This window comes from Oncorhynchus tshawytscha, linkage group LG29 (assembly GCF_018296145.1).
Source record: "Oncorhynchus tshawytscha isolate Ot180627B linkage group LG29, Otsh_v2.0, whole genome shotgun sequence".
NCBI classification, from domain to species: domain Eukaryota; kingdom Metazoa; phylum Chordata; class Actinopteri; order Salmoniformes; family Salmonidae; genus Oncorhynchus; species Oncorhynchus tshawytscha.
In genome coordinates, this window is record NC_056457.1 from 14,296,229 (window position 1) to 14,318,828 (window position 22,600).

At 44.5% G+C, this 22,600-nt stretch overlaps 1 protein-coding gene across 2 annotated transcripts in view; it reads right to left on the reverse strand.

The window, feature by feature from the left end:
• LOC112227581 (rho GTPase-activating protein 21-like) overlaps window positions 1-22,600 on the reverse strand; it is a 119,738-nt gene that overhangs the window by 84,097 nt on the left and 13,041 nt on the right. Inside the window, exon 1 of one of the 2 annotated variants that reach the window (XM_042308924.1) lies at window positions 20,939-21,803. The exons of the other annotated variant lie outside the window; for it this stretch is intronic. Within the exon in view, the coding sequence (XP_042164858.1) occupies window positions 20,939-21,022 (84 nt within the window). The 5' untranslated portion in view covers window positions 21,023-21,803. Of the gene's footprint in view, window positions 1-20,938; window positions 21,804-22,600 lie in introns of those variants that run through there. 2 annotated transcript variants of the gene reach the window in all.

The following is a 22,600-nucleotide window of genomic DNA, read 5'->3' on the forward strand; positions in this document are numbered from 1 at the left end:
CTTATTTAGCAGCCAAATATAAAAGTTCACTGATATATATATACACACAAGATGGACAGTCAGCCTCCCTTGTACTTTTCCGACACGGACTTGCTCACACATAAGCACAGAAGAGAAATGCCATCCATGTCACCCGCTGTGTCTTGGGTGTCTATTTTGGTAACCGGGTGAAATATTTACGACTGCGATTCAAAATTCATGAGTAGTTTGAGCGAGACATTCCTCAGCTCTAAAAATATGCCCCATGATGGTGTGTTAAATATTCATATTGACATGAAGCCGTCCCTGTGTCTGGCCCTTGGTGCTCTTTCTCTTGAGGGCCTATGGCCAGGGCTTTAGCCGACGGTGCAGCAGCGTCTAATCTTTTGAATGACGTCATTAGGGCTGAAAGTCATCTCACATGATAGAGAGATCACACAAAATCCAGCAAGGCCAGTGGCCTGCATGTCAGTCTGTTTCAGAGTTGGACAGGGCCCACAAAGCTACGCTAAGTCCCTGACCTACCTACCTACCTACCTACCAGGCCTCTTTCAGTAGATATGAGATTCCAAACAATAGTCCACTGAAAAGAGAAAAATTGGTACATGACATATCTTTTCAAAATAGTTAATACCTGAATTAAATGGGCAAAGAGTGACTATAAAAATGTTGGGGGTTTCTTTGTTTGGGGGGTTTCATGTAGTGGACTGAATTTAACAAAGGGGCTAAAGAAAACTTTAGGGGCTGGTTCTGATTAGATGCAGGCTCTGGATGGGATGGACCAGACTGGAGCCAACACACACAGCCTTTAAACAACACAGAGAGCCTGGAGCTGTAAATTACACTGGTATTATAGAAGAGGGATGAGAAAAAGAGAGAGGGAGATGAGGCCATACCCAGGGAGTGGCGTGCTAGCTCCAGACATTACTCCGATGATCACCAGGAATTGAGTCATTAATATTGTCAGAAGTGTCTAATAGAGGAATTAACCTCACGGTATATTACCACGGTGTTTCTTCCTGTGTAAACAAAGCCTAGGCAAGAGCACATGGAACAGTCTTCCCTCCTCCTTCACTGAGCTGTCCTCTCCAATGGGTGTGCACTAATTTACGTCTTCTCTAGACACTTCATATTGCTCTGCTTCCAAGCTCTCAGACTAAAATCGAAGTGACTTAAAAACACGGATTCTGTTGATTTGCATGCGTAGACAACGCTCAGTGACCACGTCACTTGGCTTTTGTTGGACAATTGGTGTCGGCGGGATTTACGGTGAACGCAGGCACACAATCGAAGTAAATGGCCTTTCACAAACGTCAAAGACTTGAAATGCATACTCTTCAACAAAGCATCAAAATAATGCTAATCTAAGTGACTACTTCTTATTAGTTGCTGTGTCAATAACATCACAGACCGAGAGATGGGGGGGGGTGAAAACTGAACTAGTACCCCTCTCTCTGAAGCCTACTTACCATTGATAAAAGAATGATACAATCATTCTTCTGCTGTTATCAATGGCTCTCAATGAGAAGTGCAGACTGGCACATTTCCCCCCTCTCTGATATAACACTGCCTCCTTGTTGCTGCACTCTCAGCATTCCTCCAGGGTTGAGGAGACTAGAGGCTTCCTGGGGTGGATACAGGTCTGATTTATAGCCTGTGTGTTGTGAACTAGCTGCGCTGTAATCAGTGGGTTTTTGCGTCATGTCTGCACTGCTGTCTGCTGGCGCTTCTCACTGGAGGAAAGAGTCCCTTCAAAGACAAGGGGACGGAGCTCGGCCAGAGGCTGTGGAAGTGGTGATCCAACTGGGGGGCTTGGGAGTGGTGGAGGACGTAGCCCAAGTTTGAGAATGACTGACGATTACACCAAGGAATTCCCACAGACTAGCAGAGTTCTGGCCATCCCCCAAAAAAGTCATGAATCCTATTTATGACACTAAGAATTGTGAAAATGTTGGTCAACTCATTGAATTCAGGGTTTAAAGATCAGCCAAGTATTAAAGTACAAGTAAAACTAGAGGGGGATAACTATGGCAAAGGCTGCAGCCTTGGGGCTGACTCCAGGGGTGGGGCTGTGTAGGGGCCAGGGTGGAGCTGCCTGAGAGATGGTGTCTGTTTTGTTGTAGCAGCGAGCTGAAGGTTTGGTCCATGGTGAACCATAAGTTGGACAGGATTGTTCATAGCTAGATGGAGCTAAAGCCAGCCAAGACTGCAGTTCATTGAAGGGTTCAACCAGGTTCATGTAAAACACTGCAGACAGAAAGACAAACGAAAGTGGGGAGTTTTAAAAGGGTGGGGGGCGGGCAGGTCTGACCAAACAGTAATGTCCTGTATGAGCCGAGGAGAGAAGAATGTCGTCTTTCACCAGAGGTTCTGCGTCACACTGTGGAGGTGCTGTGGCAGAGGTGCTCCCTGCTGATGAGCAGACGAAGCCATGGTCAAAGCATGACAGTGAGCGAGTGTGTGCGTTTTCTGGATATAGTAGCATAATGGGTTGCAGAACGGGTGTCAATGAACACACCACACACACAACATTTCTCGCTCAACATACCTTACACATCCATGTCGTACAACCCTTTTATTATAACCCACATGAGAAGCAGGCTCTTCCATTCACCCCCACAATATAAGCATAGGCTTCCTTTCCCAGGCGGTGTACTGTGTGTGTCTGTGTTCAACAGGCCTTGGTTATGTAATCAGGACCTGGGCCAGCTGAGCTGAAGAAAAGGCCATTTAATCTCTCCCCATCTCCTTCCCCACGGCGCACAGGGATGATTCACTTGAATGTTTGCTCCGCTGTTTGACTAGGGGGCGTATTCTCCCGACCGTAGTGCCGGCGAGTCACTACTCTGTGTGTGTCGGGTGTTCCCGAAAACAATGTTTATTACAAAAAAATATTTATTACACTATTTGCGCAGTTATTACTCTTTGTTAACTTCTCTTTCTCAAGTTTAATGATGACACGATGCCAGTCAGTCATGATGGTCAGTCAGTCAAAGCACACGGAGCCTTGCATGTGATATCGGACCAAACAATACGGTCATTGTGCTGGTACAACAAATGTACTGTTTAGAATGAGTAATTATTCTGGGAATGCACCTGCTGAAAGTTCATCTCACTCACCAGCTGAGATTGCTACTCACCTGGCTGCAATACTGTGGGTACCAGGCTTATGTTGCAAACCAATAAATGTCCCCCTCTAATACATGAACTTGACAGTGGCAAGAAAGATAGTGTTTATTACGGCTTAGTTGGTGTATGTCTTCAATAAGCAGGGGGTGAAACTATAGCTTTCAATCGCTATAGGTGCAACATTTGTGGTTGACAAGCTCTTTATCAAGCTCTTTAGCCTTTGAAGAAGCACACTGGGAGGGTGAGAGAAGGTCAACGTCCTCAGACGGGGGTGTGACGCACAGAATGAGACTGTACTGTGCCATGGTAAAGGTGTGGATGGAAGGAGAAGTTTAGTAGTCAGGCTCAATGCACAACAACCCAACCTCACCCTCAAACAAAACCTCCAGAAAGGATAGTAAACAAAGAATTTCTCACTCAATAAGTCAATATTCTAGTCCTGTGATTGACTTTCAACTCCTCCAGCTTTGACTAGGTCCTCTCCATGGATCTCCCGGACTGATATGAGGAGGAGAGGACGTAGCCGGAGGCAGGCAGGGCAGTCATCAGGGCTGCTTCTCCACTGTGGTCTTATGGTCTTCCAGTCACTGATCTGGCTAAGCCCCCTCCTCACGGGGGATGTTGGGAGAAAGGGAATCCTCCTTACACCAGGTAACACCATTCTCCCTGGGGTTAGCTTTTTGATCAGGGTTGATAGAGGGTCAATTCCATTGGAACTCAGTCAGATAGATAAGGAAAGTAAGCCACCCATTTGTGCTTCCATTCCATCCAGTCCGCAAGTAGCTAGTCACAGTAGTAAGTGAACACTGTTGTGACTCAGCAATGAGACAGAGAGACAGAGAGACAGAGAGAGAGACAGAGAGAGCGAGAGAGAGAGCGAGAGAGAGAGCGAGAGAGAGAGACTGTGTGACACAGACAGAGAGAGAGAGAGATACAGCGGGACAAAGACAACAGAGAGCTGTTGGATGTTCTGCAGCCCCAGATTGAGGGCCAGATGGCACCACCAGCTCACTCTACTGAGAGCCACTCGCTCGTGTGGAGAGAGGGGGAGGGGTGTGTATGAAATGGGGGGGCTGAGCGTGAGCAACTGATTAAGCATCACATCTGCCTTTAATCAATCTGGTGGCAGAGAGAGTGGATGAAGACTGGATAGAAAGGGCCAGAGAGAGATAGCGACTGGGTCAAACCCACGCATCTAACTCCAGCAAACTCTCAAACAGTCCCTCGGTGCAGAGAAGCAGGGCGGAGAGGGGTTGTACGGTTAGGGTTTAGGGGGCATGTGTTGGGGGTAGTGTCCAGACTAAAAGGATAAGACCTGCTTCCTTCTTTACAGTGGGTTGCAGCACAGGGAGGTGCTTCTCTATGATTGGACAGCACTGACGGCACTGCATTGCAGTCTCTACTTCTCTCCTCATAGGACCAGTTCTACTCCACAAAACACAGAGCTGCAAAGCCAATGCCGTGCTTCAGCCAGAAAATACATGCAAGCAGTCATGCACTTGAATGTAAGTTCATCATGATCGATAGTTATTGCATAACTATACAGTAACTACAATAAATCAGCAATTCAAAGCCTTAAAAGGCTAATGTGGGCTTGAGATTTGTACTTCTGTGTACTGTAAATCACAGTGCATGCTAACAGCAATCAAATATTAATCGCAGTGTGAATCCACTATTAAACTAGGCTACCGAAAGCATGAAAAACGATTAACAAAACTTTAAAACAGCCTCCACACTTGCTTGGAATATAAAATGTTAGTAAGACACAAAATTCCTCTACTAAACATGTGACATTGGAGAATTACAGTAAGCAGTAGAGTAATGAGTGGTGGTGTTTCCCCTGGGGGCTATGAAATGTTTAGACAAAAGGTTTGGGAGAGAGAGGGAGACTCCGTCATTTCACTCAACTCAATTTGACAAAATAGATACAACCGTGGAAACTTTCAACATGTGCCAACCTATTCGAGCCAGCAGCTTTTCATTATGCAAAATGCCACACACTGTTATGGAAATACAAGAATCTCCACTAGCAGTTGGCATGTTCTCATCCCACCAAGCACATTTCCGGTCTTCAACTTGCTTGACTGGGGAAGAAGGTGGAGGAGATTAAGGAGGAGAGGGCAGTGACCTTGGCCACAGTCAATAACAGGGCTTGTGGGGTAACAGTGCCAATGGTTTCTCTGACCTAGGCAGTGTGCATGCTAACACACGTGGAGCTAACGTAACAGGAGTTAGCCTGGAGTTGGCAGGGCAAGCTCAGCAGGTGGTAGCAGTGTGGGGGGGGGGTTATACTGGTTACCGGGAATGCAGTTAGTATAAGTGGCTGAAGAGGAATGACTATAAGCGGATGGAGAGAAAGTGACCAAGGAGAGAGGATTGTGATCAGAGAAGGAGAGAGAGCATTCAGAGATCAAACCGGTAGAATGAGAGAGGGATAAGAATAGGGTGAGATTCAGAACGAGAGAGTGATGTCGAGTTGTGATGATAGTAAAGGGGAGAAAACGAAGGATAAACTCATGGTGGATGGACGGAAGCTGGACAGAATATGGCAGATGGACAGAGTAGATCACTAAGCTTGATGACACGCTGCCGGCAAAAGGGACGCCGGGATGCCATGCCTACTGTATCCTACCACTGTAATCCTTTTAGAACAGAGGGCAGCAGGGCTATAGGCCTGCCTGCGGACTGCTCAACACAGCAATCCCTACCGAGTACACATGCCATACAGCAATGTTTCTCATACCATTAGTAAGTTGGGGTGGGTTGCCTATCCGAGATCTTGTGCCTGCAAGGGCATTTACACTCTCTAGGAGAACTCTAGGGAAAACACTGAGTAGGCTCCTACATCCTGACTGAATGGTGTGTATGCAGCTATATACAGCTTACGGCCTATAGTCTATGCGGGCAACATCAGCCTGTGTAACGTGAGACCTTCAGGGGAGACAGAAGAGAGGTGGAGAGGGGGGGAAGATGGAATTAGTACTATGGTATCCAGGTAACGCTCAAAAATGGGCAAATCAATGCTAAGCATGGTGAGAATTAAGGTTTGAGACATCCTAAAACGATACACAGATAATAATAATAGTAATTGTGCACTTAAAACAACATAAGGGGGAAATTTTGACATTCTTTCAAGGAGTAAATGACGTTACGGTAAATTCAGAAGTCCCCCAAGCAAATGCAGGGGAACGTCAAACCTGAAGGGAACTTATGGTGACAACGAAGAGGCATCACTCCATCTGGGTTCATGTTTGCGCCGCCTCCTTCCTCACACCAGGTCAGCTGTGCTTTTCCTAAACAAACCTGCCAGTGCAGTGCAACACCAACCAGCTCATAGACGTGGAGCCTGACTTTGCAATGAGGCCAGGGAGCTTTACAGTGAGCGGTCCAATTCAGCATACAGAATGTGGCTTCGTAAGCCTATCATTCAACACATGGCAAACACTGTTCTAGAGGTCGACCGATTAATCGGAATGGCCGATTAATTGGGGCCGATTTCAAGTTTCCGTAATATTTTTGTACACCGATTTTGCCATTTTTTTAATATATATTTTTTTACACCTTTATTTAATCTTTATTTAACTAGGCAAGTCAGTTAAGAACACCTTATTTTCAATGACGGCCTAGGAATGGTGGGTTAACTGCCTCGTTCATGGGGCAGAACGATTTTCACCTTGTCAGCTCGGGAGATCCAATCTTGCAATCTTACAGTTAACTAGTCCAACGCAATAGCAACCTGCCTCTTGTTGCCAAGGTAAGTTGCTAGCTAGCATTAAACTTATCTTGTAAAAAACAATCAATCATAATCACTAGTTAACTACACATGGTTCATGATATTACTAGATATTATCTAACGTGTCCTGCGTTGCGTATAATCTGACTGAGCATACAAGCATACAAGTATCTAAGTATCTGATTGAGCGCATAAACATTAGTTCAAACAGCACTTTTGCGCATTTTGCCAGCAGCTCTTCGTTGTGCATCAAGCATTGCGCTGTTTATGACTTCAAGCCTATCAACTCCAGAGATGAGGCTGGTGTAACAGAAGTGAAATGGCTGGCTAATAGCGTTTCAAACGTCACTCGCTCTAAGACTTGCAGTGGTTGTTTCCCTTGCTCTGCATGGGTAGCGCTGCTTCGAGGGTGGCTGTTGTCGTTGTGTTCCTGGTTCGAGCCCAGGGAAGAGCGAGGAGAGGGACGGAAGCTATACTGTTACACTGGCAATACTAAAGTTCCTATAAGAACATACAATAGTCAAAGGTTAATGAAATACAAATGGTATAGAGGGAAATAGTCCTGTAATTCCTATAATAACTACAACCTAAAACTTCTTACCTGGGAATGTTGAAGACTCATGTTAAAAGGAACCACCAGCTTTCATATGTTCTGAGCAAGGAACTTAAACATTAGCTTTCTTACATGTCACATATTGCACTTTTACTTTCTTCTCCAAAACTTTGTTTTGCATTATTTAAACCAAATTGAACATGTTTCATTATTTATTTGAGGCTAAGTTGATTTTATTGATGTATTAAATTAAATTCAAATAGGTGTTCATTCAGTATTGTTGTAATTGTCATTATTACAAACAAATAAATAAAATCGGCCGATTAATTAAATTGGTCCTCCAATAATCGGTATCGGTGTTGAAAAATCATAAAATCGGTCGACCTCTACACTGTACACAAAAGACAAGAAAAGGAAACTTTAGCTAATCATACGAGAGATGGCTGAATTTCAAACCATTTTGTTCTATAAAGAAAAAAAGGACAATCGCTGGTTGCACCTGCCCCATACACCAATGCAAAAGTCACAACTATTCAAAACAGGAAACACTGGGCAAGTACATCTCTATAGACCGTGTTCAGAGTCTCTGAAAGCACACAACACTCCTTTCAAAAATATTAATGACACAGTATGATGGAAAGTATTAGCAGAAGCTGGAAAGTATAGAAATGCATTGTGTCATGTGGTGAAAACACAGGGCCAGTAAGTGTAGGCCGGCCAACGCTGCTCTCAGAGGAGGATGACGCAATGTAGAGGAGGGGAGAGGAAAGGGGGCACAAATATGTCGAATTTTAGGAGTCTCTCCCCTCCTCTGCTCTCGGGTCCCAAAGCTAGCTAAGGCATCTGGAGCGTCTCGTGACCTAGCTGATTAAAAACAGTTGTGGCCCTCTGTGAGATATGGCCAGTGGAATGTTGTGACTGGAAAAGCAGGCCAAGAATATAGCCTAGCGCACGCACGCGAAATATATATATATATATACACACACACACACACACACACACACACACACACACACACACACACGTGTGTATATACACACACACACATACGTGTGCCTATGCATGCGCTCATGCAAAATGTCATGCAGCAGTCATTGTAAGGCTTCCAGTGATCAATCAGATCAAGCACTCCTTCAGATGGATCTACCCACTGCGTCTCGGACATGGCTTTAACTGTGCCTGCTGCACCTGCATCCCAACTTGATCTTGCAGCCCTAACTGACCCCAATATCCTTAAACCCATTATCCCCAACTGACCACATTATCCTCAACGAACCCATTATCCCCATCCTATGTAAAGCCCAGTGCTACATGCACCCTCATTCTATTTAGGTTGCGATACAGATAAGCCAGGAGTGTTCTACAATTAAATGCATTGTAATGTCCCAAGACCCTAAGACACACTGCCTTAAAAGAGTAGAGATGTCCCTTAAAACCTCTTCACAGACTAGCTGTGCTCACTGGTTTCAAACCTGTAATCCTCTAGCCTCCCAGAGATCACGCACCTCTCCAAACAGCTAGACTAACTGTAGCAGGGGGAGCTATTTACAGGCAGCACCCAGCGAGCAGAACCATCCACGTCCACTGAAGGTATAAATGGAAACCAGATTAGACATCGCAGACTACCGATGGAGCGTGATACAAGAGCAACTGCGGTGATCTTTACAGTTTCACAACAGGAGATGACATGTACGCTCTTCATGTTTGTTTAGCGTTGTGTTTTACAGCTTAATGAAATAATGGCGGGATAAAGAAGAGAAACCGCAGCCGCCAATTACGCCGCAGGACGGCAAGAGTCTGATTCCTCCACCGCAGTACCAAGAGTTTGTTATAGGGCTTGGGAAAGTAGTGCATTGGCCGAGTTGTGCGACCCTAAAACATAAGATACTGCATTGCGGAGCGATTTTAACGAGCATAGCCACAATGAGAGGGAGAAATTTAGGTCAACAGATCACCTTGAGCACATGTGAAAAAGCAGACATAGAAAGTAACCAAAACTGCAAAAACAGCCGCAGCTCTTCCCTATATGTTTTATTTGAATCGAGTATCATCATAAATCAAGTGAGCTACACTGAACAAAAATGTAACAATTTCAAAGATTTTACTAAGTTACAGTTCATTTAAATAGTATATGGATTTCACATGACAGGCCTACCCACTTGGGAGCCAGACCCAGTCAATCAGAATAAGTTTTCCCCCAACAAAAAGGGCTTTATTACAGAGAGAAATACTCCTCCGCACCCACAGGTGAAGGAGCCGGATGTGGACGTCCTGGGGTGGGGTGGTCTGCAGTTGTGAGTCCGGTTGGACGTACTGCCCAATTCTCTCAAATGACGTTAGAGGCGACTTATGGTAGAGAAATTAACATTCAATTCTCTGGCAACAGCTCTGGTGGACATTCTGCAGTCAGCATGTCAACTGAACGCTCCCTCAAAACTTGAGACGTGTGGCATTGTGTTGTGTGACAACTGCAAATTTTAGAGTGGCTTTTTATTTCCACCAGCACAAGGTGCACCTGTGTAATCATGCTGTTTAATCAGCTTCTTGATATGCCACACCTGTCAAGTGGTCATATTATCTTGGCAACGGATAAAATGCTCAGTAACAGGGATGTAAAACAAATTTGTGCACAACATTTTAGAGAAATAAGCTTTTTATGCACTTGGAACATTTTTGTGATCTTTTATTTCAGCTCATGAGACCAACACTTTACATGGTGTGTTTATATTTTTGTTCAATATAATATAAAAAACAATTCAAGCAATGTTAACTGGCGCTTTCACAAATGGTTCTTTTTAACAGGCCATGTGGCTACCTGCATGCTTCCTACAGCCATAGAGGGAGGTACTCATTTATGCTTTTATGTGCACTGTATTACTTCCATATAGAACTGAATAAATATCTCTTCACTTATCTATAGACCTCTAATGTTATGAGTAGTGACAGAACACACATGCGCACACACACACACATGCGCGCGCACACACACACGCGCACGCACACACACACACACACACACACACACACACACACACACACACAGAGAGGTCAGGGGATAACAGGGTGTCAGCAGGGTGGGGTCCTGCTCCATTTCAGAATGCAAATATGAGCTGGGTTGTACTGGATGACAACAGCTGACGGGACTACGCCATCCATGTCAGTCTACCTCGAGTGACCCTCAGAGAGATGAGGACAAACAGCAAAGTACACATAGAAACAAAGCCCAGAAAGCACCTCAATGCAGAACAGGAGCAAACGTGCAAAGCACGCTCATTCAAAATATCAAACACTCAACACACACACAACGCAAACATAAAACACACACACACAAGCAATATGCATACAGAGTTATTTGGCAGATAGGTCAGAAACGGAATATCTGGGCTCCAAACTGCAGGCTGAGCCACAGCAGGTCCCCAGGCCCATAATGACCACACCCAGGCTCAGCTGGAAAGAATAAACCCTCCTCCTCTCATCCTCCCTTTCCCTCTCGTCCCTCACTATTCCCTCTTTCTGCCTCTAGTATTTTATTCGCTAAACCCTAACTTGCCTCTGTTTGCACTCTCTCCATCTCTCAAATCTCCTTCGCTCTCATCCCTGAACTCTGAGCTTCTTTCAACCCATCCCCAATGTAGCCCCTCGTTCCCCCGTGCTCTCCTGTCTTCCTCCCATCTCTCGTCATGGAGCCTTGGCTGTCTGAGAGGGAGGGTCCGCAGCAGAGACAGTAAATACTCCACTGGTGAGCCATTATCTCTGGCATGCACACACTGGCCCTTTAAAATCACAAATAATAGGACAGAAATCAGCAAGAGCACAGATGGATGTCATTTGGCTCAGACAGACAGACCGTAGGAACAGAATCAGATTCACAATAGCGAGGCTAATACATAAGAGATGCAAAAAAAAAAAAAAATCAAAAAAATAAGAGGCCTCTTAAAATTACCTTTCATTTCGACATTTCAATCACTCTTGATGAACCGTCCCATTGCCATCACAGTCAGAGGAGCATGTCTGTACCTGTATGCCAGGGTTCCCCAACTGGCGGCCATTCAGCCCGCGGGTCATTTTATTTAAGTTTTCTGAGCAAAATAAAAATACTAATAACAGTTGGATAAGGGATGTTTACGGTTAACCGTTAAAATCGGTTAGTCGCCGGAAAAACACTTGACCAGTCATGCTTACTGGTCTATGGATATAGATCCATTTGCATAATTTTTGCGGAATTAAATTGCCGCAGTGTGTATTTTCGTTAGTCGTTATGTATCTTGTTTATCTCAGGCACCGAGCATACAGTGGTTAGTTTGAGGAGTGGAATTGCCTGCTTTTGTAAGCCCAGTCATTGCGCAACAAATAAGAATTCTAAATGTAATCGTTTGTTTAAATCTTGGGGCTACAATTATTTTTTTTTTTAAAAAGGAGCCAATTTTATTTCTCAATCTCAACTCGTAAAGCGCTCCTCCCATTCGGATGCATAGACTATAGCCGGTCTATGGTTGACTATCAGCGCGTCACCCACCACTTTGCAATGTGAGCTTGAAACCTGAACGTTTCACTTCACCTCAAATAATGAGGCATGTCTAACCTTGCTTCAAAGTAGCCTAGCCAAAATCCATCCATAGAAACGTGGAGGTAATTATTTTATAAAGACTTCCTCGTGCCATTAACCAGCATTTCTCTCCTGTTCCAACGGTTTTCATATCAACTTCCTTTCGTTGTCCAGAAGCCAAAGGCACAATCCTAGTCATATTAACAACCCATCATAGTAGTTGCTATTAGATTCCCCCTCTTTCTAACAGAGATTTTCATCTCTGTCACATATGGAAACGCTCGCATTAGGTACGCAGTTTAGAACGGTGTTTACGTGAATTACATTTAGGCAAATGTTTGAAAACTACATTTAATTAGCTGCTTCATTACAGGAGCTCCATGTTTAATAACAGGCTATTGCCTTTTGACTAAGATGGTAGGCTTGCCTTCCCGTCTTGGGACTCCCCCCATTGTTAGGGCAGAAACATAAGCATCTCGTCATTATATACAGATCTCTGATAGTATTTTCTGTTGGTCACGTCATTACTGTTTGTAAAAAATGTAATCGTTTGTTGACCAGTTAATGAGGGTCAGTTAGTCAGCTGCAAAATTGATAGAAATTCCCATCCCTAAATTGGATATAAAAGACTGTAAAAACAGCAAATCAGCTCCAAGTGATTTTAATTTTGGAAATCTGTTCGAAAGTATTCCCACACTTGGAGAGCTATACAGTGTTTGTGATTGTATACAAAGGTAAGCAAGGTTTGAAATTATTACGTTTTAGTCAAATATTATATCTGTCTGGGCGATCAACTCTTGCAATCAATTTGCAGTTCCAGCCCCATGACCAGCCACTCAAGGAAAAAAACAAATTCGGCCCGCAGCTGAATCTAGTTGAACATCCCTGCTGTATGCCATCTGAATGTTAATAGGGGTGACGTCCTTCTGAACAAAGCATATAGACAGATAGAGAACAGAGAGCATTATTCCCCTTGTTTGTCGCCGCTTCTCTTTACGCAGAGTCCAATAGCGCGCTCTGGCACAGAGCAGACAACCAATTAACACCTCCTTTACTGGGATGCCTCAAGGCTGTGAGAGGAAAACACAGGAAAATGTGCCCGTCACCCCCCATTCCCCTCCCCTCTCTGGTTAGGCATGGAGCTAAAAGGGAGGACTTTGTGATGAAGGGCAAGCAAAGCATTATCGTAAACAGTATAGAAAACACTCTAATATATATACACACTATTGCATAAGATCTTGTTTATATCATTTGCTGACAAACCAGACGAACAACTAACATGAGTGTGATTGGTGTGTTCTCTAGCAAGCCCAGCACTGTTACCAAGGAGGAGAGGCAGTTGTTGTTCCCTTTTTCATGACCCTCTCACATGACGCAACCACACACACACACACACACACACACACACACACACACACACACACACTGCAGGTGATGTTCTGTGCAAGGGCAGAGCTCACATTCGAGAGCTCCGTTGTCACACACCCGGTTGTCATGGCTACACTCTCCTACTCTCCCAGCACGCCTGTGATATTTACAACCAGTGCGCTCTCACCTCTGAGCGAGGTGGTGGGGGTTGGGCAAGGTGGAGGTCTCTACAGACTAACACAGTCGTAAAACCCCACACACACACTCCAAATATGTCCAACCCATTCCAAATAGCTCCTCCCAGTCCGCCTGCATTGCACCAAAGAGAGCTGCATCTTTAAGGGAGGTTTTCGTCGCCCAGCTAGCATACCTCAGCAGCATCGTCGGGCTACTTCTCATTCAGAGCCCGTGCTTCCCTCTCTGACACAGGCAGTGCCGCAGACATTTTCTTCACTCAGCATTATTCAGTGAGAGGACAAGACCAATGTGTAGGCTACAACAAACACCAAGCATTATTCTACAGTTGAAGAAATACACAGCTCCAGGGATAGGTGAGACAGGGAATCTTATGGAGATGTTATGGTGGATATAAACCTGAGCTTAGCTTGATGAGTTAATTACAGTACACTGCTGCTGCTACTACCACCACAACCATAAATCCCTCTCTCTCCATCTCAAGAGGGAATGGAGAGTGAGGGAAGAAGGTGAATCAGCATTCTGTGCATCCTCCTTCCCTACACACAGATACTGAGATGGATGGTTCCTATTATGACAAGCACGCAGAGATCCAGGGCAGTGAGACTGACAGTCAGTCAAATGCAAAGATACAGCAGTGTCTTGGGAGAGAGAATAGCATGTCATCCAGATGGTAGAATGATGAGATGAGTAATCTATTATGTTACAGTTGGGTAATAACTAGTGATGGGGTGGGGGTGGGGGGTGTATAGTTACATTTTGACTCAAAGTATCAATTTGTAAAAAAAAAAAATACACTTCTTTATTTTTGCTAGTTACCGTTAGCTAGCACCAGTCTGCTGTACCTGACCCCAAAACTCTGTAATGGTTTTATCCTATAGCTTGTTCATTAATTATTTTAGTGAGACATGTTTTCACCACTTGTATTTCCATGACTGATCAAAACTAATTTTCTCATGCTATCGTCTCTCTGCATCAAACATACACTGAGCAATACGTTTGGAACGTCAAATCACGATAAAATATACACTGCTCAAAAAATAAAGGGAACACTAAAATAACACATCCTAGATATGAATGAAATATTCTTATTAAATATTTTTTTCTTTACATAGCTAAATGTGCCGACAACAAAAATCACACAAAAATGATCAATGGAAATCTAATTTATCAACCCACGGAGGTCTGGATTTGGAGTCCCACTCAAAATTAAAGTGGAAAACCACACTACAGGCTGATCCAACTTTGATGTAATGTCCTTAAAACAAGTCAAAATGAGGCTCAGTAGTGTGTGTGGCCTCCACGTGCCTGTATGACCTCCCTACAACGCCTGGGCATGCTCCTGATGAGGTGGCAGATGGTCTCCTAAGGGATCTCCTCCCAGACCTGGACTAAAGCATCCGCCAACTCCTGGACAGTCTGTGGTGCAACGTGGCGTTGGTGGATGGAGCGAGACATGATGTCCCAGATGTGCTCAATTGGATTCAGGTCTGGGGAACTGGTGGGCCAGTCCATAGCATCAATGCCTTCCTCTTACAGGAACTGCTGACACTCCAGCCACATGAGGTCTAGCATTGTCTTGCATTAGGAGGAACCCAAGGCCAACCGCACCAGCATATGGTCTCACAAGGGGTCTGAGGATCTCATCTCGGTACCTAATGGCAGTTAGCCCTCCATGTGCTCGCCAGAGGTAGCCTGTGCGGCCCCCCAAAGAAATGCCACTCCACGACTGACCCACCGCCAAACCGGTCATGCTGGAGGATGTTGCAGGCAGCAGAACGTTCTCCACGGCGTCTCCAGACTCTGTCACGTCGGTCACATGTGCTCAGTGTGAACCTGCTTTCATCTGTGAAGAGCACAGGGCGCCAGTGGCGAATTTGCCCATCTTGGTGTTCTCTCTGGCAAATGCCAAACGTCCCACCTGTGGACGTCGGGCCCTCATACCACCCTCAGAGTGTTTCTGACCGTTTGAGCAGACACATGCACATTTGTGGCCTGCTGGAGGTCATTTTGCAGGGCTCTGGCAGTGCTCCTCCTGGCACAAAGGCGGAGGTAGCAGTCCTGCTGCTGGGTTGTTGCCCTCCTACGGGCTCCTCCACATCTCCTGATGTACTGGCCTGTCTCCTGGTAGCGCCTCCATGCTCTGGACACTACGCTGATCAGTATCCCAATCCATATAGAATCGTGATAGTATCGTGAGTGCCCTGGCAATGCCCAACATAATTTCAGATTATATTTTTAATCAGACTTAAAAATACGGCACAAAATAAATTGCAGCAATATTTTTGTACATAGCCGAGTGTTTCACAATGGAGGTTGTAGTGCTTATCAACTAGCACCTAAACAATTGATAGCGGCAGCCTACGTGTAGGTAGTGTACAGGAAAAACACAGTACAGACTGACATATTAAAAGCAGTCAACTGATAAGAATTTATCCTGGTATCCTTAATACTTCAAACACTGCATTGTCTTTAAATGTGGAACCCTTAGATACAGAACAGTTAAAGGGCCTGCCATTCACAGAGATCAGAAATGGGCTTGGAGCTCAGGTGCCTTCTCTTTCAACCAGAATTATTTGTTTCATTGTGCTTTAAAAACACAGACATGCACCTGTCTGGTAAACGCAAAGCTCAGCCGCACAGCAGGGGGTACCACAACAGTTATACGCTTGGGTAAACTGCTTTTAAATCATTCACACACACCGTGCAAACACACAAAACAGGAGCTACTCTGTGGCGGGCACACACATACTCGATTCAAACCTCTACCACTGACACAGCAAGTCAAAGCAGGCTACAGTCAGTGTCTGTTGGGTTTCCAAGCAGGTACTCATTCAGGATCTAGTTAATGAGGTTCTAAACAAATCAATAATTTCACAATTGATTATGTCCCATGTGCAACAATGTGTTATTGTTGATGATGGAACATGGGCAATTTGCCTGGCCCAGGGCTGAAGAAGCCAGTGGCCATGTCTGAATACCCATACTAGCGTACTACATAGTATGTACTCATCGTCACGTACCGTTTAGTAAGCAGTATGACACAGCCTGATAGTCGGCAATCACATTCGACCTAAACAGGAACCCACATAAGCCCATCTATCCTATTTAAAAATGACTAAAGATGGAACCAAATGATCTGTTTCTATCTCAACATATTTATTACCGAAACCAAAGTGCTGTAACATACAGTACCGGTCAAAAGTTGACACACCTACTCATTCAAGGGTTTTTCTTTATTTTTATTTCTACACTGCAGAATAATAGTGAAGACATAAAAACTATGAAATAACACATATGGAATCATGTAGTACCCCCAAAAAAATGTTATATTAAAACGTATTTTATATTTGAGATGCTTCAAAGTAGCCACCATTTGTCTTGACAGCTTTGCACACTCTTGGCACTCTCTCAACCAGCTTCACCTGGAATGCTTTTCCAACAGTCGAAGGAGTTCCCACAAATGCTGAGCACTTGTTGGCTACTTTTCCTTCACTGTAGTAGCCATGCTGGTTAAGTGTGCCCTGAATTCTAAATAAATCAACAGTGTCACCAGCAAAGCACACCTACTTCATGCTTCACAGTGGGAACCACACATCCGGAGATAATCTAAAAACCAAAAATCTAAAATTTGGACTAATCAGACCTAAGTACAGATTTCCACCGGTCTAAAGTACTTGCTCATGTTTGTTGGCCTTTAGTAGTGGTTTCTTTGCAGCAATTCGACCATGAAGGCCTGATTCACGCAGTCTTCTTGAACTCTGTGAATAATTTATTTGGCCTGTAATCTGAGGTACAGTTAACTCTAATGAACTTATACTCTGCAGCAGAAGTAACTCTGGGTCTTCCTTTCCTGTGGCGGTCCTCATGAGAGCCAGTTTCATCATAGCGCTTGATGGTTTTTGCGACTTGAAGAAACTTTCAAAGTTCTTGACATTTTCCGTATTGACTGACATTCATGTCTTAAAGTAATGATGGACTGTTGTTCTTTGCTTATTTGAGCTGTTCCTGCCATAATATGGACTTGGTATTTTACCAAATATGGCTATCTTCTGTATACCACCCCTACCTTGTCACAGCATAACTGATTGGCTCAAACACATTAAGGAAAGAAGGCACACCTGTTCATTGAAATGCATTCCAGGTGACTACCTCATGAAGCTGGTTGAGAGAATGCCAAGAGTGTGCAAAGCTGTCATCAAGGCAAAGGGTGGCTACTTTGAACAATCTCAAATATAAAATACATGTTTAATTTGTTGAACACTTTTTTGGTTACTACATAAATCCAAGTGTTATTTCATAGTTTTGATGTCTTCACTATTATTCTACAATATATAAAATAGTTAAAAATAAAGTAAAACCCTTGAATGAGTAGGTGTATCCAAACTTTTGACTGGGACTGTATAAATAAAATAAGTCTTGTACACACAAACATTTTCAAATGTTCAAATCAAAGCCTATTGCACACAAAAACGTGGACAGTCGGTTGCGTCGCAAATTCAGAACTGTTGGACAGCAACAAACAATGCACTGATCATTGGGAACAAGATCAGAATGACTGCTAAGTTTTGATCCATAAATAAATCAAATAAAATAAAATACATAGCCTAGCCTTCAAAACTAAAACAATCCATTTGCTTAAATTAAAAGGCCTGATAAGCATGACAGCAATCACGCAGCCACTTTCCGAGTCCCTGGTGCAGACACATTCAGAAATCAAAAGATGGTTTAGTTTTTATTTTAAATGCTCCGATGAAGGTCCAGAGAACAAGAAACACATGAGAACACCCCCCCCCATAAATAAAATACTTGTCTTTAAAGATGTAGCCTACGATGTAATACTCATGATAATTTTGAGAACAAAAACTACTTAGCCTACATTTCAACACCAATGTAGAAGTGTCGCTATTTGACATGTTCCCAATTAAGTAGCCTAGTTGTGATGTTTGGCTACTTGAAAGAACTAGGGCCTATCACTCGCAGCCCACCTCATCCAGTGCACTGTGGAAAGTGTGCATCGAATTCTACGAGATGAAAAGCTGAGATTAGCATAACATTCTGGTTTTTAAACCACTCGATTTTCAAAAATGTACCTAATACAAAAATATATATTTTTGAATACTGATAATGGGGTCATGATCGATTGCATTGCTTCCTGCTATTCGTTAATTTCGGGAAGCACATCCCCATACCTACTTGATTAGCTGTTGTGAAAGTCAAAATCAGTATGACATCCAGGCATTTAAAGTATACTACATTTTCAAAAAGTGGCATACTATTAAACTCTTTCCCCCCACATACTCAAACGGCCTACTATTTAGGGCGCAAGTATGGGTATTCTGACACGGCAAGTGTCTGTTCAGTGTGTTGCAACCGATTTGGAACTTTTTTGACTCCCCCCCTCCCCTCCTCCCACCCTTGCGCTCACTTCCCCTAAGCAGCATTCATATGCTAATTGTTGGGCGATTGTGCAGGCCAGCGGCCTGGAATTCCTCTCCACAAAGAGAAGGGAGAGAGAGGGCCAGGCCAGTTTAAAAATCACAGGATAGGCCCAGTGTCAGGGGCTGCACAGTCAGAGAGCCAAATGTGAGCTCACCAACACAGAGTGGGAGGAGTCTCCCCCCAGGTTGGTTGTTTGGAATGTTATCCTAGTTTGTCATGTTGACTAGAATCCCGCCTGGTCTGTTGTATTGCTTTCACTTTCCTTTGTTTTTAAATTTCTCCCCATGTATTTGCACCGGAGGGCATCATCTTCCGCTCCCTCCAGTGAGGGTGTGGTCCTGGGGGGGGGTGTAGGTAGCGTGAGGAATATCCTCCAGAGAGGTCCAGACAAAGACCCAGCCCATCGCATACACACTCATCCATCGCTTGCACACACACACAAGACAGAGAGCAGGTGGGCCAATTCTGCTCCCCAGGGCCCCCCCAGATGCAACGGAAGCTAATTGGGCTGCTCACTGCTGGGCCCCACTATGAATTATTAATCCACCTCCTCTATCAGAGATCAGAGGTTTGACAGAGCAGGGCTGTGACAAGGTGCCCTGTGACACACACACACTCCCACAATGCTGTTTAACCCTGTGCACTATGTTAACTAAGGTGAAAGAAGGCATACACGTGCAGATGGACAACAAAGGCAAATGTCTCTGTTGTATTTCAATGTGTTGTCAGCTGATGAAAAGAGTTGTGTCTCCCCTTGGAACTTGATCTCCGATGAAATATTCCAAGTTTTGGTTTTGCAGTGTGGTCTTGAATATTCAACAAAAGAAGCAGGGCCCCATACAAACACGGAGCAGCCTAATCCCCATCTAGCAGGAAGGGAGCCGAGCGAGGGCACAGAAAACTTGCATTAAAAAGAGGATGAAAGGAATCACTCTATTGAACCCCACTGTACACTGGAACGTTGTCTGGCCGTCCGGCAAAGAAAGAAAAGGACAAGTTCAAAGCCGGAGTTTGTGACTAATCTTCTTTTAAGTGGCCAACATATTGAAATACCACACAGGGGATATTTGCCTTTTGTAACACACAGATCAATGTTATATTGTTACGCATTATTTCTTGGTCTTTGAAGGGACTAAGAGTGAGGGTTAGTGGAGTGATAAGATGGGGATGGAGCTTCTCTATCTGCTCCCTTCATGGCCAGGTGTCTGACTGAATATTTCATGAAGCCTTGATGCAGCCGGTACACAAAGGCCGTTTTCAAAGGCCGTAGCCGGCAGCACCACACAGCAAATAGAGGGCTGTCAGTTCGGCGTGGGACACAAACAACTTTCAGTGCGGCTAAAATTAAATTAGCGGACGGGGCGAGAGAGAGCAACCCTGCTGTCACTCCACACGGGAGAAGGCGCAAAAAAATTATTTTGGGAACAATAAGTACAGTGTTGCTTTTGCAGTGAGAAGATTGAAGTAGCCTGCCACAGAAGAGTGCCCAATTCAACACGAGACAAATGCGCACACACAAGTCCACAGACAGCACTACAGTAAATAGCCTACAGCAGATCAAGCATGCACGTGCACACACACACACACGTTGCACAGAGAGGAAGTACTGTAGTCTGCAGTGCTGCTCCCAAAATAAAAACAGACGTCACACATAAATACTTCACAACTCAATGTAACTTTAACTATGCAGCGCTACAGTACAGGGTAACGGTCCAGAGATCATCATGACACCGGTTTACTGGTTCCCGTGCCACGCTGGAGTAGCGAATAGAGCTAGAAGTATGCAAGGTGTCAGGGGTGCCTTTCTTAGACACCAGTAGAGGAGAGGGGCTGAGAAGGGACAGGAGAGTGAAGCTGCGAGGAGAAAGGGGGTATAAACCATGCCACACTGCATCAAAGCTGCTTTCTCAATGAAGAAGTAACGTCTCTATGCCACGTTGTCAACTTCACAGAACATCTAAGGAAGGAGCTAGCGGAGAGAGTTAGGACCGACCTGATTGCTCCAGGCGCAGTACAGGTCACAGATAGCGCTCCAGTTGTTGTTCATCACGCAGTCCAGCACCTTGAGGTGAGCCATGATTAGCTACAGTGGGGAGGGGGGGGGCACTGCCCCAGGGCTGCCTGTCAGTGTCAACTGTGTGTCCCCCAACCCTGGCTGTTACCAATCGTGCTCCGGTGTCCTGGCACAGAAGGAGGTATGGACAGGGTGGACAACACGTCGTCAGCAGGCGGCAGCATCCCTATGCCCATCTGTGCATCCAGCGGGTATTTTGTCAGATGTGGGCATCCCCTTCAAAGCTCATTAACACTATCTTAACAATACATACATTAGTACACTGCAGGACCAGTGAACACATAAATACACCACAAAAAAAGATGGGATGCAGGAGATCCTCAAAGACTTTGGTGTCTGTTGCCGTGGCAAGAGAGACATCAACACTCCTTGGTTACGGTCCAATTCTAAATTGATGGACAGGAGTTTCCATGGTTACCTACGAGTGACAGAATTGGGAGCTACACCTGCAGAGTCCTGGGAGGCAGATTCTCTCTCCCCTCTTGACAGTCTTCTCAGCAGGCTGTGCTGTGACTCTCGGTGCCGGTGTCTGCAGCCGTGCCAGGCAGTCGGAGGAGCTGTGATAGCTTGCACCGATCGGAAGGGGTGCTGCGTCAGAGGGGCACCAAACCGACTAGGACAGAAGGCACAAGTCCTCTACCTCCCCCCGCTGCTGACAGTCCTGAAACCAACTCTACTCCAGCAAGACGAGAACAGGTAAGAGACACTGCAACTGTGCCCTCTCACCTATACTGTCAAATGTAAAAGTCATTATGAAAGATGGTAGTCTTAAGAAGCTCCTAGCTGTGTCGTCTTGAGTGAGACGGAGAGGATTCTGCAGTGCATCTGCCTCCACAGAGGAGTCCTGAGTGACTCTGCAGTTTGTAGGCAATGCGGGTACTCTCACCGGCTTCCTTCCTTTATATATTTATTTACTAATTTTAGAATAAATCTATTTTCTTCACAGGAGGAATACTCCCTGGATGAGAGCAAGAGAAAGGAGTGACGCAGCCCCACCCTCAAAACAGACGGAGCACGTCCAAAGTTTCTTGCCCGAGTAAAAAATAAACATCCAGTCAAACCCGGCTTTTCTTAACAGTCTTATCTCAGTATCAGAGGTCGATCGATCATGATTTTTCAACGCCGATACCGATTATTGGAGGACCAAAAAAAGCCCATACTGATTAATCGGACGATTTTTAAAAAATGTATTTATTTATTTGTAAAATGACAATTACAACAATACTGAATGAACACTTTATTTTAACTTAATATAATACATCAAGTCAATTTAGCCTCAAATAAATAATCAAACATGTTCAATTTGGTTTAAATAATGCAAAAACAAAGTGTTGGAGAAGAAAGTAAAAGTGCAATATGTGCCATGTAAAAAAGCTAACGTTTAAGTTCCTTGCTCAGAACATGCGCATGAGAACATATATTAAAAGGAACCACCAGCTTTCATGAGTCTTCAATATTCCCAGGTAAGAAGTTTTAGGTTGAGGTTATCATAGGAATTATAGGACTCTCTCTCTCTATCCCATTTGTATTTCATATACTTTTGACTATTGGATGTTCTTATAGGCAGTTTATTGCTATTGT